At 41.2% G+C, this 15,263-nt stretch overlaps 1 protein-coding gene and 1 long non-coding RNA gene across 2 annotated transcripts; both read left to right on the top strand.

Annotated features, from left to right (window-relative positions):
• Positions 1-237: 237 nt before the first annotated feature.
• LOC121646074 (alpha-2-macroglobulin-like protein 1) lies at positions 238-15,031 on the top strand. Its single transcript, XM_041994957.1, is given in 16 exon segments — positions 238-339; positions 2,593-2,719; positions 2,722-2,741; positions 3,514-3,663; positions 4,020-4,101; positions 4,224-4,383; positions 6,145-6,370; positions 9,663-9,789; positions 9,941-10,062; positions 10,151-10,202; positions 10,509-10,592; positions 10,835-11,011; positions 13,396-13,575; positions 13,658-13,845; positions 13,953-14,008; positions 15,028-15,031. Coding segments are annotated over 16 exon segments (1,857 nt in total).
• Positions 8,309-8,605, top strand: LOC121645483. Its single transcript, XR_006011441.1, has 2 exons — positions 8,309-8,342; positions 8,411-8,605. It is a non-coding gene; the product is annotated as an uncharacterized LOC121645483 (long non-coding RNA).
• Positions 15,032-15,263: the final 232 nt, after the last annotated feature.

Genomic DNA, 15,263 nt, shown 5'->3' with positions numbered 1-15,263 from the left:
ATCATGCAAGGACAAAAACAGTTCCAAGTTCAAGATAATCAAAGTGTGTACAAAGCAACTTGTGTGGTATTCTTCTTTCTGAAATTTAAATGATCAAGGAAAGTTAAATCAGTTTTATTAAACTCTGGATTCATGTTAAGGACAATGACTATCAAAGGATATAAAATATATAAGACTTGGTTTGCTTTTCTAGTGAATGAAGGAGAAGTGTCATTCAAGTTGAAAGTATCCCCAGACATGGCTCCGGAGTTCCAGGTTGTGGCTTATGCCATCCTCCCCAGCATGAATGTGACTGCTCACAAGGCCGACTTCTTTACTGAGAAGTGCTTCAAGAATAAGGTCAGTGGAAGAAGAAGGCAAGTGGTAACATCTGGAAAACAATGACATTCAACAAGTTACCAGAATCTCTGCATTCAAACTTTCTAGATGAACAGCCTCAATTCCACAAAAGTTGGGACACTCTGTAAAATATCAATAAAAACATAATGCAATGATTTACAAATCTCATAAACCTATATTTTATCCCCAACAGAGGATAAACAGTGACTGGTCTGATTAACATGAGACTGGTAAATGTTGCCTACTTTTGCTAGTGTTTCCGAAAAAAATTATTTGGGGTAAATCTGACACCCAGAAGACCAGAACAGAGATGTTTGTACAAAACTCTGTGAAAAGTTCTTTAAAAAAAATGCAAGAAAAGTGCAAGTGTTACAAAGTCCTCATCCCCTGTGAGTGTGACACTATCAAATCCATCCATAGCCAGCTGATCTTGTTATTGCTGATCACCTCCATGCCTCACCGTCATAAATGACGGACGCTGCACATACATTAAATTTGTTTAAAAAAAATTGAACACAGTTAATTTGTCACAGCCTGTCTTGCCACTCCAGCAGCAGTCCCCTGATTCTCCACACCTGTGTCTACTTCATCCATTCCAATCAGGCCCAACCAGTCACACCTGTCGCCCATTGTTCACCAGCCCTTATCTACCCCAGTACCACAGTCATTCCCTGTTGGACATTACTCTACACACCTATTGGACTCACTTCCTCTCTGTTCCTGACTTCCTCAACCCCCGTTGCCTTCTCCTGTTCCGTCCTGTTGTAACAGGATGTTCGACCACAACAAAATGATTTAGAGAGAACGTGTCCTCGATAAATTGGTGCCGGACCTGGCGATCTCCCTCTTTCCCAATGATTTTGGAACAGTTCTCACAGCAGTGATGACTTATATGGACACACTCGCCGAGTCCCCTGGACCCCTGGGGAGGATACAGGTGGCAATGGATCTGGTGACCAAGCTGGAAGCCAGACCAACCCTCCTCCTCACGTTCCCGGATTTGGCCCAACTGGTAGAGGAGGCTTGGGAGGTTTATATGGAGGCTCAATTGGAGAGTGTGGAGTTAAGAGCACCATCCACGTCTCCTCCGGCTTCCACGCCAGTGTCTCCAGCGTCCCCCCCCCCGGCTTCCACACCAGTGTCTCCAGCGTCCACCCCCGGCTTCCACGCCAGTGTCTCCAGTGCTTCAGCACCCCATACCTGCTCCAAGGTCCTGCCCTGCGCCGCAGCGTCCAGCACCATCTCCGAGGCCCTACCCAGCGCTGCAGCGTCCGACACCAGCTGCGAGGTCCTCTCTAGCTTCTCAGCGTCCAACTCCTGCTCCCCGGTCAGCTCCTGCTCTACAGCGTCCGACGCCACAGCAACGGTCAGTCCCTGCTCTCCGGCATCCGCCGCCAGAGATCCAGTCTGCTTGTCGTCCGGGTCTGCTTCCAGAGTCCTGGTCTCAGCCGGCCCGTCCGCCAGAGGTCCGCTCCAGGTCTGCCCGTCCTCTGGGTCGCCCTCCAGAGATCCGCTCCAGGTCAGCTCGTCCTCCTTCCGTGACCTGCCCAAGTCTGCTCATCCTCCTGGTCGCCCTCCAGAGGTCAGATCCCAGACCCGGCCCAGGTCTGCTCGCCCTCCAGGTCGACCGCCTGATCCCGGTTTGTGGTTGTTTCTTCCTTGTGGTCGTCCGCCAGAAATCCAGCTCCTGTCGTCGCAGCCTTCCTGCCGTCCTCCCGGGCAGTCTGGAATCCGGCCGTCTGGAGAGGGGGGTACTGTCACAGCCTGTCTTGCCACTCCAGCAGCAGTCCCCTGATTCTCCACACCTGTGTCTACTTCATCCACTCCAATCAGGCCCAACCAGTCATACCTGCCGCCCATTGTTCACCAGCCCTTATCTACCCCAGCACCACAGTCATTCCCTGTCGGACATTACTCTACACACCTATTGGACTCACTCCCTCTCCGTTCCTGACTTCCTCAACCCCCGTTGCCTTCTTCTGTTCCGTCCTGTTGTAACATAATTACATAAATCCTTAATTTTGACAGCCTTAATAACAATATATGAAAGAAAGTATGAAAACAAACTGCTTTCATGTTGTTTGTTTCATTTTTATTTATATTTCCTCTTTTATTGATTTATTTCTGTCTTTATCTCTTTTTCCCCAATCTTTTACAAATCAGTTGTTTTTTTGTTTTCCAATAGGACTTAGTAGGAGGTAAGTTTTCGTCTTATATCAGTAAATTATAAACGCTGTGTCTTGTCTGTGCCAGGTGTCGCTGGAGTTTTCCTGATCATCAGCTGTCGCAGGAGAGCAAACCAAAATGCAGCTGACAGCTTAGCCAGACTCTCTGTGTGGTTTAAGTGCCATTGATCAGAGCGTTCTCATCAAGGAGCCTGGAAGACACTAAATGTAGAGAAGGTAACTGCTGGTACCAGCTGCAGTTACATTTGGGCTCAATACCAAATGACCCCTACACACTAGCCCTCCGTTTGCATGGAGGGTTAGTGTGGGCCGTCCCAATCCTCAAAGCGTGGAGGGCGAGTAGACCGTTCAGCCCTCAAACAGCGAGTATGCAACGCTTGCCGGCGAGATGGAGGAAACAGTCTTTTGCATGTGTTCTGTTCACACTGACAGAAAATCGCAACAGGTTTAGGAAGATCAAACGAAACTAGCAAATTTTACTATATGCTGACGTTTGATTTGATGTAAGCAGCATTCATTTGTTTGATAGGAAATATCAGATGGCAATGGGATTGAACATCTTGTGAATTTAAGTTCCACACTGTTGATAAAGTGCAGGAAACTCCTAAGGTTGATTGTGGTTCAAAGTTGTTTTTTTTATTATGCAAATCAAACAACAAACTCTAAAAGATGACAATAATAATAATAATAATAATAATACAGATGAAAGCTGAATACAGTGTAATAATGTAACTCCTGTCATTGTAATGGTCGCTGAATTTACGAAGTTTCAGGGACAGTAGAACAAGCTCCGAAGCTCTGGTGCAGCTCCAAAATTTATACAGTGGTCGTTCCACTAAAAATAGAAATTTGGGGCATCTTTGTGTCTTAGTGTCCTCAGGACAGAAAAAAGAAGACCTTAGACCTTATAAGCATTTTGTTCAATTGTCAGAACTCCACACAACAATATTTGTCTGTTTTTAACTTCGAACCTTGTTTTTCCTTTCAGATATTTCACATGCCACATGTCAGGAGGGTGTCTTATATCCCGTATGAGATTCGAGATCCCATAGAGTGTTTACACGTGAGACCAAAAAGATCCGTTTTGCCATATCCATATCCTGAAGAAGACACAAATGCTGCCCAAAGAGTTTTTGAGGTATGTCTTAGACCAGTGTTTCTCAATCCAGGTACTCAGGCCCTGCATGTTGTAGAGGCAACCCTAGGGATATTTGTTTTAAAGGGAATAGTGATATTTAACACACCTGAATAAAATGAATTGCTCATAACAGGCTTGCAAAAATCTTGATGAGGAAGTTCATTAATCTTAATCAGGTGTGTCAGAGTAGGAACACATCCATGCAGAGCAGTGGGTCCTGAGGATCTGGACTGAGAAACACTGTCTTTAACAACAGCTATACAATATAAAAATGTTGTATAGAATAAACCTGTGAATTCCCATAAAACATAACCTTCATAACTGTAATGTTGAATGTTTGTTGTTGGATTGTGTAGAATGTAGGACTGAAGATGGCTACAAACTTGATCTTAAAGCTGCCCACATGCCTCAAATTCATGGGAAAAGAATACTATAGAGGTACGTCAACATTTTAATCATTTTCTGTTAAGTGTCACACCAAATATTTGTCAAAATTCTAATAATTATGTGTATCACTATCTGTGTTTCCTGCTGTTTAACTTTCTACTATTTTCTTTAAGGTCTACGTGGTATTTATGGTGTTCATGGAGTAGGTTCAATGGAACGATCTCCAGGTAGACCTGGTTCTGCTCGAACATTCTCTCCTATGGATGCTGAACCAATAGAAACAGTCCGCTCTTTCTTCCCTGAGACTTGGATATGGGACCTGGTGCAAGTCGGGTGAGCATCTCGGCTTCTTCAATAACACTGTGGTAAAACTTGAGATTAAGCTTTATATTGAACTTCAATAACAATAAATGTCTGTTAGGTACAACTCTTTTACCTTGCAACTGCATATTCCCTCTTGAATCGTACACATTTGTTAACAGCTGAGGTAAAACATATATCACATGATATATGCCAGTAAGGACGCTGTGGTGGGCTGTACTGATCTGAGTAGACAATAAACAGAGCATGAGACATTGAAACAGGTCAGGGGTGAAAAAGGTGAGAAGGATACAACCGGCGACAATCGACCAAGCATCTTTTCATCATCCAGGACAAAATTCTGTAGCGTTTCCCCAGGTAAAAACAACACTTTAGGTCTCTTAAAATCAACATTTCGTTGAGAAATAGAGGCTTCTTGCCTGTTTTACTGAATTATTAAATTTTGAGCTTTTCCCTTAAAATTTCATGATGAACGATTTTTTTTTTTTTTTTTTTTTTCTCCATTTCCTCTTCGCTCTCCTGCAGCTTCCTTTTAACTCCTGAATTCTCCGCAGTGTTCCTGATGGTTTTGTTTTAAGTGGAGCTGCTGAGTCAATGGCTGATTTTAGTTTGTTGTTAAAATGGTGAACAATAAAAACACATGATGCAGGTAAAATCTTAGCACCAATTTGGTTAAAAATGTCAAAAAAATTTGCAGCCATTTCCAACAAGCTAAACTACCCACTAGCTTAACATACACTGATATGTGGTGTACCTTTCAATCTGTGGTGGTAAAAAGTGGCAAATCTTATTCCAGTAACACAGTGTCAAAATAGTTTGATGGCATAAAACAATGACATTCATATTTAATAATTACTATCTGATCATCAATGATCTGCAGTGAAATAGAGGGTGCTGTCAGGAAAAGACGGGGGGTCTGCAGGTCCACAAGTCTCTGCATCTGCAGACGCATGCTTCTCATTGGTGATGGCAGCCAGGACACTGCCCCCCCCCCAGACAGTCACTGAAGAGGAAAACAGAACAAGTTAATCACACACAGAAAACACCTGTGCTGACAGTGGTGCGTGTAACAGTGATTTAACGAAGTGTTCCAAGAATAAAACAAACAGAAAAAGATGCAGAACAGTAGCTGTACAGTTCAAACTATGCAAAATAAGAATTATACACTGATGTTTGAAAAGGAGTGAAGTAAAACTTACTGAACCCCACCCCTGACAGGCCCAGACATTTTCCACTCTCAGATAGGGTATAAGATGATCACCAGAGGTATTATAAGATACAAATCATTCACTCATCTTTACCACTTAGTCCAATTCAGGGTTGAGATTCAGGTCTGCTTGAGATTGCAGCAGTCCTATAGCTCTTTTTCCCCAAAACAGGGCTCAGCATAGGAAAAGAAACAAACCTACCAAGTCCAGTTGAGATGTAAACACCTTTCAAAGACAGGGAGAATAATTGGACTATGCTACCCCTTGGCATTCCTGTAATCTTGAAGGAGTACCCAAAGTGTCCCACTTGCAACCCAGTGGAATGCCAAAGGATAAAAACAACTAAAATACCTAAACTGTTCTCTGCACGGTAATATTTAGTCATGCAAACCACATGTAAATAATAGCAGAATATCTTTAACAATCAGTCAATGTAACATATGTAACAAAGAAATCAATATTTACACAAGACACACATCAGTGCGAGTATTTATGACTGATATGACTTTTTTTAAGTTTGTTTTACCACCTGACAGAATGTGTTGATGTCTATCTCCCAATCCAGAGAGTCTGGAAAGAAGGATGTGTCCTTCACCGTCCCAGACACCATCACCACCTGGGAGACAGAGACTTTCTGTTTGTCCCCTCGAGGCTTCGGATTGGCTCCTCATTCGAAGCTTACCGTCTTCCAGCCCTTCTTCCTCGAGCTCACGCTGCCCTACTCCATCGTCCGGGGGGAGAACTTTGAACTGAAGGCGACTGTTTTCAACTACCTGACCAGCTGCATCGTGGTAATGATGATTTTATGATACACCTCTCAATTACAGCCCAACCTGATCACAGTGACACTGTTAGCAGTGATGTTTAGCAAGAGTTAATTTACCATTTAGGATTAATGGTAATTCACACTTTTGTGCTCTGTTTTCACCCAATCTGTCTTAATTTTGGACTCATAGGCCCTGATTCACTAAAGGTTTAAAACGTGTGCAAACCTAATAGCACACGCAAAAACATGTTGCAGCTGATTTACTAACTAAACGCACTGAGGATTAAATGGACAAAACAATGCACTCAATCCATTTTGTGTGTTTGCTTTGATGAATATGCAATATAAGCATCTCTGCCAGAAAGCCCAGAATATTGGTAGGAACAGATGTAAATAGATCATGGTAACACAAGCAATCTGATAAGCCAAACATGAAACTGATTGCAGTGGCTATTTTTGTATCTATATTTAGTATGTTTGCAAGGCAGGTGCAAACTGGCACAACTTTACACACAAATGGCTGCAGTTATTGTTGCAAGGAGGACGTGTAGACACCATGAAATACAACAGAGATCTTTGCCGCTCGTCTAAATACTTTTGGAAGAATTTTGAAACACATGGCTGTGTTGCTGTGTTGAATGCCGTTACGCAGGATGGGCTGTTGCTGCTGCGCTCTGGTTCTATTGGCATTGAGCCCTCACCACCGCTTGTACCCCATCTTCGATCCCTCTCGTAAGGGCATTAATGACCACTGTAAGTACATAAAGAGCACTGACCAGCTGCTCAGTGTGAACTGCAATGCGCCCCCATTAGCACACATAGCGTTCATCTCATGCAAAAAAAAAAAGAACCACAGGAGGCAAGTTTATCCGGTCAATATTTCTTGAGCTAAAAGTTTTAATTCATCAATAAAAACTATTGTTTTGAAGCATACCTTGCTCTGCATTCAGCTCTAGTGTGCTGCATTTTCCATATAGTTTGATGTCCAGATGAACTCCAAGGTACTTGTATTCCTCCACCACCTCCACCTCTCCTCCCCAAAGGATGTAAACAGTGTTTTGTTTACTCTTGTTCCTCCTGAAATCAATAATCAGCTCTTGTTTTGTTTGTGTTCAAAATGAGGTTATTGTTTTTGCAACATCTTACAAACTGACTGACCAGTTCTCTGTACTCAACGTCTTGTCCATCACTGATACTACAGTATGTTCTGAAATGCAGAGAGATGAGGATGTGTTAAGGTCCATGACTGAGCTGCAGGGTGACAGAGTGGAGGCGTAACAGGTAAGATGTGGGCTCATGGAGCGTGGTCTGTTGGGCTGAAGGCCAGGGGTGAACTGAACCTTGAACAACATGTCCAGCTCATTAGGTCTGTCCAGACCTCCATCAGTCTGCTCCTCTTTTACCTCTAAGCCGGTTATCTTTTTCATTCCTGACCACACATCCCTCATGTTGTTCTGCTGGAGCTGACTTTAACTTTGTCCTGTAGTCGCCTATGCACTACTTAACCTTTGTTTTGAGTTGTTTTGTGTTGTCAACAACAAGTCCCTGTCTCCATCCCTAAAGGCTTTCTTTTTGATGTTTCCCGTCTTTTTCAGGTCACTGGTGATCCAGGGCTTGTTATTTGGAAAGCACTCACTCAAAGTTCTTCTTGAATTCTTTAGACTTCCTGGGCTGCACTAAGGTGTTATGGTTAACACGTTTGCCTCACAGCAAGAAGGTTCCTGGTTGTCTCAATCTTAGCCTTTCTGTGTGAACTATTGTTTGCTATGGACTGGTGACCTGTCCAGGATGTATCCTGCCTCTCACCTCATAGCTGTTGGATTAGGCTCCAGCAACCCGTGATCCTGCAATGGAATAAGCGAGTACAAAAAATGGATGGATGGAATACCGATTTCCTAACTAAAGAATAAGTAGTTGAGAAAGCTTTAAAATGCAAGGCATGTTTTACAGTGGATGTCAGTGATGCATGTTACGACCCAATACAGGGGTATGAAAAGGTGTAACAAAAAGAAATGAACTGTGGACAGATGTTAATAAAGGAAGAAAGGAGATTTTTTGTTGTAAGAGGAAAAGGAGAACAAACAAATGGTGGTAATGACAAGTGCTGGGTTTAGCAAAGCTGCTCAAAGTAAAAACACAATAAAACCACTAAGGTCTAACTCAAAATCAGCCAACAAAACCAAGACTAACCAAACAGGTGAATGAAAAACTGGCCTACTAATCTATGTTAACAAAAGGTGGAGCAGCTCCAGTAGCTTAAAATCGATCAAATTAAACTAGCCTAACACATTCTAAGTTTAACAATTTTAAATTACCTAAGCAGCACCGCTGTAACGCTAACAACATAAAGTCCAACAGTTCTAACACTGTTGGATAACACTAGTCTATCTACACAAATTACCACCAACTAGCACACAATCCAAGTCACCAAAGTCCAACAAGCCAAGAGCAAACTGTCTGTGCCAAACAGTTGCCGATGACTGAGCAGGGATTGGACCAGCGATGAGCCAACCAGAGGGAAGGAGATGAAGGTGTGTCAGTTCTGGCCATTTCGAGCAGGCAACACAGGGCAGGAATTTACATGCAGGATGAGCCCCAGGTGGCGGCAATGAGTGGCAGCTAACAGAAATAAAAGAGCAATTGGATACTTAACCATATCACATCTACAACCATGGAATTTGACATGACTTTGGACCAGTGGATATACATATATAGACAAACTGGTTCATTTCCTGTTCACAGTGGAACCAGTGTGTCACACATATGTAACACCAGTCATCTGTCGTTGTGTCCTTGGGCAAGACACCTCACCCTCCTTGCCTCTAATGTCGGCATCACTGGTGTATGAATGTGGATGAACGTTTGGTGGTGGCGTGGAATGGCAGGCAGGTTTCTGTCAGTCTGCCCCAGGGCAGCTGTGGCTACACAAGTAGTTTACCATCACCAGGTATGAGTGAGGAGTGGATGGATAATGGATACACAATGTAAAGTGCTTTGGGTGCCTTGAAACGCGCTATATAAATCTAATCCATAATTATTATTAACAAAACTCTCCAGGTTATCGTCAATATTCCACATAAAATTTGTTCTGCTGGTTATTTAAAATTAGCAGAAAATTAAGCAGATAAACCGCTTTTGAGGTAAAACACCAAATACAAAATTAATGAAAAAAAAAAAAATCAATTCACAATGTGCTGATTCAAAATCTAGACCACAGTTCGTAGCAGTGAGAACTTCTGTGATCTTCAAGAGATGCTTTTTTTCTATAAATCTGATTATAGAATTATTGCAAAATATATTTTGTTTATCCTGAACAGGTGAAAGTGACTGCAGCCCCTTCCTCAGATTACACCCTCACTCCCCTCTCTGGTGACCAGTACACATCCTGCCTGTGTGGCAGCGAGCGTAAGACCCTTAGCTGGACCATGATTCCCACAGCCTTGGGTAAGGATGACAGGATGGAGGAACTGCTGTCCTTCACTTCCTGTACATCTCTTTTTCATCTTTACAAACTCAGTGAGATCCATCAGAGTGACTGAATGGTTTGATAATGAAGAAAAGGAAATGAAAAGCTAATGTTCACTGATCTTTTTAGGGGTTGTGAATGTGACTGTGACTGCTGAGGCTGTACCGTCCCATGCTTCTTGTGACAATGAGATTGTCAGTGTCCCAGAACGAGGACGCATCGATGTGGTCACACGATCTCTCAGAGTAAAGGTTGGTGACACAAAACCAAAAAGCAGTTTTGGGCATTTAAAACATTTATACTGCATGTCATTATAAACATCTCTCATCTCTTCTGCAGGCTGAAGGAACTGAGATCACGAAGACACACAACTGGCATCTCTGTCCTAAAGGTCAGATTTGTTCACACTATGACACCATAATTATGTTTTATAAATGAAGGAAGTTTGATGACATCCAGCAAACTGTATGATAAGAAAAATGTATTTCAATCCATTAAATTTCTTTACATTTAGTGACTTTTTTAGAGTATAGTAAGAGCTGAACATGGGTACAGAAATCAATTTATAGCTTCAAACATCCAGTCTGGTCTGGATCAGTCATGATGCAATGACCCAGTGTGTGCAACATCTTTGTTTTAGACTTGACCTTCAGCTTGAGATTAAATCCTGAATGTGATTGTTTCTGTCTTTTCACAGGAAGCACTTTGAAAGAGGAAACGGAGATGCAACTGCCTGACAATGTGATTGATGGATCTGCCCGTGCTACAGTGTCAGTGCTGGGTAGGCTGACAAACTCCTTAGAACTGTTAACTTAGCCAAACAAATTCTGGAAAGTTAGACAGGTTTCTGTTCCCTCTGGTCTCATGCTTTGATCATACATTTAAACCATGACCCTTGAACTTGTTGACTTGTTTATATTGACTATATCCTGGAGAATTTATTGGATATATGTCTATCAGATTCTATTTGAAATAAAAAGTTGGGTCCATGTTCAGCTTTAGGGAATCTGTGTTCTTGTGCAGGCGACATTCCCGGCCGGGCTCTGAAGGACCTGAATGGACTGCTACAGATGCCGTATGGATGTGGGGAGCAGAACATGGCTCTTCTGGCCCCTAACATCTACATCCTCCATTACCTACAAAGCACACAGCAGCTGACCCCAGCCATCAAGGAGAAAGCATCCAACTTCCTGACCAGTGGTAAATTAGCTTAGTTTTATAATTAGAATGAATCCCATGTCAGCGTTCATGAAATAGTTTTGTCATGATCAAATTTTCTTTGGATCGGGAGATAGACACCATTTTCATTACTTTGCATATCTCATTATTCCAATGAGAAATTTACATATTCAAATAATTACATTAGTTAAAGCTCATTTGATAAGCATAATACTAACATTTCCCAGTAAAAAAATCACAAAATCTATTTACACTCAACCTCCTGTATGACTTTGTACTGAATAAACGTTTGGCTAGAGTTAAATAACAAACTGAAAGGTCACGGTTTGTCACAAAAGAAGACTTCTTCATCAGAAAAACCCAGCATGATTCTTTAACCCTTTAATGCTTTATGCATCATATTTGATACAAACAGACACTTTTTATATCAATTCTTTTAAGAGCTTGGCACAAAACCCTGTTGTACACAACCTGATACTCTTCTGTCCCCTGATGGATAGAATAATACACTACAATAATTTTGACATATCACATGGTAGTATACAGTTGATACACAGAAACAATTTTTATTAAATATATTTTTACTAAGGCTGTCAAAGGTAACGCATTAATGGCGGTAACTCATTTATGTAATTAAATGTGATATTATTTTTAATGCAGTTCTTGGTTCATAACAGCACATATTTACCCCGAAGTGTTGTTGTTGGCAGAACCTTCTCTAACACAGTAGCTGCTGGTGGTAGACAGGGTTTATATTCCAGCTATGCAGGGGCGGGTCTAGAAAAGTTCTGATGGGGGGCCAGACAGGAGCACTCATCAGGAAAAGGGGGGCACAAGTGAGACCTGTTTTTTTAGGTCTAGATTTTAATAAATATCGGACTGATTATTACAACAAAAGTTATCATTTAATGTGAAAAAAAGTGTAAAGCAAACAGCCAATGATCTATTTTCTCAACAGGTGTTTACTTTGGATGATCCTGCTGTAGGACTTTTATCACTGCTGCACAACACACTGCAATGATAAAAAAAAAAAATGTGTTTATCAAGGTCATCAGTTTTATCAGTTTCTTCATCAATATTCACTGTTTAACTTCAGTCGTCACATCTGCTGGTTTTATGACAGAAATTATCCCCATGGAGACGGTTGGTGAGATGATGCTGGATGAATTTTGGATTATCATTTTTCCTCTGTTGTTCCCCAGTGTTGGAACGATCTACCAAACTCTGTCCGATCCACAGAGTCGTAATTCACTTTTAAGGACAAGCTAAAGACTCAACTGTTTAGGGAGCATTTCCGTACTTAGCTTAACGCTCTACTCACTGGAATGAGTTGGAAATATTTATCCAGCTTTTTGGTTCAACTCAGCACTGAATAAGCTGCGTAAAATGATATTGTGTGATGAAATTGGGATTTTGTAATTAAACAAAGGACTATTACAAAGAGGGAAAAAATAAAATAAAAATAGCACTGCCTCAAGCACTACAGCACCTGGGTCCAACAGGATTACAGCAGTCTGACCACCATTTAATGACGATGCCCTGTTTGAATACTTGTTTGTGTTGTTCTTATTCTCACATGTGTGTCACTTTGGAGAAAAGTATCTGCTAAATGACTATAGAATAGAATAGAACAGAATAGAATAGAATAGAACAGAATTATGGTCTAGAACATGGTAGAGATTATGCAGAACATCATATAGAAATGTATTACATGCTGCATTTACTGACCCTTGGACACTGACATTAATCCAGGTGAAGGTCAGTTAACATTAAATATTTGTAGTACTGGCTCTTTCTGTTGATACAATACAAAAAAAAGGACAAATTTCAGGCATATTTGCAAATTGTGAATAATCATGATTAATTAATTTGCTAGTTGTGATTAATCTGATTAAAATTTTTAATGATTTGAGAGCCCCAATATTTACATTTTATTAATGAGTAAATTAAGATTTCAAAATAAAAATAAATAAATTATTTTTTTCCCCATTTTTTCTTGGATTGCATTTTAGAGGTTAAAACTCAATATCTGCACAAAACATTTCCACATTTACTTCCTACCGATTGACATCATGTTTTTAGCACGTCATCCTCTAAAGAAGGGGTAGCCAACGTCGGTCCTCGAGGGCACCAATCCGGCAGGTTTTCCACATTTCCGTGCTCCAACACACCTGACTTAAACTAACAAGTCATTGTGGAGATCCTTATAGGCTGTTGGATCCATTTAATTTGATCAAAAAGAATAACTTGAAATGACAATTCCCTGATTAATTTTCCTTTTCATTTATCGCCTGCCCCCATCCCCCTCCATGCTGCATGCATTGTGAATTTGCAGCTGAGTGTAATAGCTTTTTATTTCCCCTGCCCCTGTGGCTGTGAACTTGGTGGACGCAGTGATTGAATAATTATTTTATCTGCTAAGGATGCTGTGGTGAATAAGAGCCTGATGTGCCTCAAAGAATCCATCAGTGGCCTCAGTAACACCTACACTTCAGCTCTGCTGGCGTACGTCTTCTCACTGGCAGGAGACATGGAGACCCGTGCTCACCTTCTGAAGCACCTTGACACAGTGGCTATAAAAGAAGGTTGGTGAATATCCCGGAAGAAATCATTCAGGCTCCATTACTATGACTAAATTACATTTGGTTCTTTATGAATTGTTTTCAGGAGGTTTCATCTACTGGTCTCAGACAGCAACAGAAACATCTGACTCTTTGTCAGTGGAAATCAGTTCTTATGTACTGATGGCCAAACTCAGTGCCCCCTTCTCTGCTGAGGACCTGGGCTACACATCAAGCATTGTTAGGTGGCTGACTGGGCAGCAGAATCATTACGGAGGCTTCGCCTCCACTCAGGTACTGCAAGGCTTCAAATCTGTTGAATCTGTTGAATCTGTTCTCTGTGCAACTGAGAACACAGCAGTGTGACTCCATGTCAGTGATTTCATAACTGTGTGTTTTAGGACACGGTGGTGGCTCTTCAGGCTCTGGTGCTGCCAGCTTTCATCTTTGACCCAAGGTTTGTGACCAATTTCTGGCTGTATCAGCAGTTCTGGACCTGTAAACGCCCATTTATGCTCGATGCAGAAGACGGATACACAGATGGATGGACACTTTTGTCCGTCTCCTGCGTTGTTTAAGTGCATATATTTGGTCCATTTTTGGAGGCCTTGCAGATCCTTCACTGGACGCAGCAAATGGAGCAATGCCATCAGAAACTGTGAGGACAGTGTTGAGCAGTATATGTAGAAATGTAGAGACTGTGGGAGCTTTTGAAGAAAGGCTTTGTGAGTATGATGGGCGTGTTGGGTGATTGCAACATATAGTGGTGGATTACCACCACTAGCCACTGTCTGAAACTGGTGTCAGAACACGGAAGTGAACTCTGAACTCAGCACTGCCCACTAGTGGATGAACTGACTTAACAAATATGGCAACGTAAAAGACGCATGGAAATATGGTGCGATGTTTAAAAACGTTTTAAATGGACATACCTATTTACATACATAAGGGAGCACAAATGGGCCTTAAGTCTTGGACTTTTGGGTTAGGGCTATGAACAGATCACCACATGGTGAGTCAGGTCTGGTAGTGGAAGATATTGCCATGCAAAATAAATAAAAAGGTGTTCTATTTTGATTATTCCTTTTATTGCCCATATTTTAAACCCCCTATCCATCTAAAGATGTATAAAAAGATGATTACCCCATATTGAAGTGTACTGTGATAATGGCTTATCTATATATCATTTTTTAAATTTGGATGCTTATGACGAATAACAAATTGCATTGAAGGATTCAACATTTTTAAAGAGAAATTTAAGAAAAATATCACATTTATAATCAAAACCTGAATATGAGATCATTTAATCTGTTCATTGGGTGGCAATGCGAACAATTTTTACTCTGGACATTCTACATTGTGATGACTTTAATTATTGTTACTATCTATAACAACTACAAAATACATTCAACTGTTTTTCAGTTTTTTCACATGTTGTTTTTGTCTTATAATTTCTGTTTTTCTTCTTCCTTTTAGGTGATCAGGCTGAGATTGAATACATCTACCCTTGTGCAGCAGGCAGTAGTCTGTGATGGGACTGAGCAACACATTGAAATAGTTCTAGTTCTTTTTCACTATCAGAAATTTGAGATATATTAGATGATTCATTGGTGGAACTGATTCTGTACAGTACAAGTGCAAACTTGCTAATAAAATAACATATTTTAAACTGAAAAAAGTTTCAAACGGTTTGTAAAAATTATTATTTGGTG

The sequence above is a fragment of the Melanotaenia boesemani genome, chromosome 9, assembly GCF_017639745.1.
Source record: "Melanotaenia boesemani isolate fMelBoe1 chromosome 9, fMelBoe1.pri, whole genome shotgun sequence".
NCBI lineage: Eukaryota > Metazoa > Chordata > Actinopteri > Atheriniformes > Melanotaeniidae > Melanotaenia > Melanotaenia boesemani.
The sequence above is the reverse complement of the archived record's forward strand: the minus strand, read 5'-3'. Positions and strand labels throughout refer to the sequence as shown.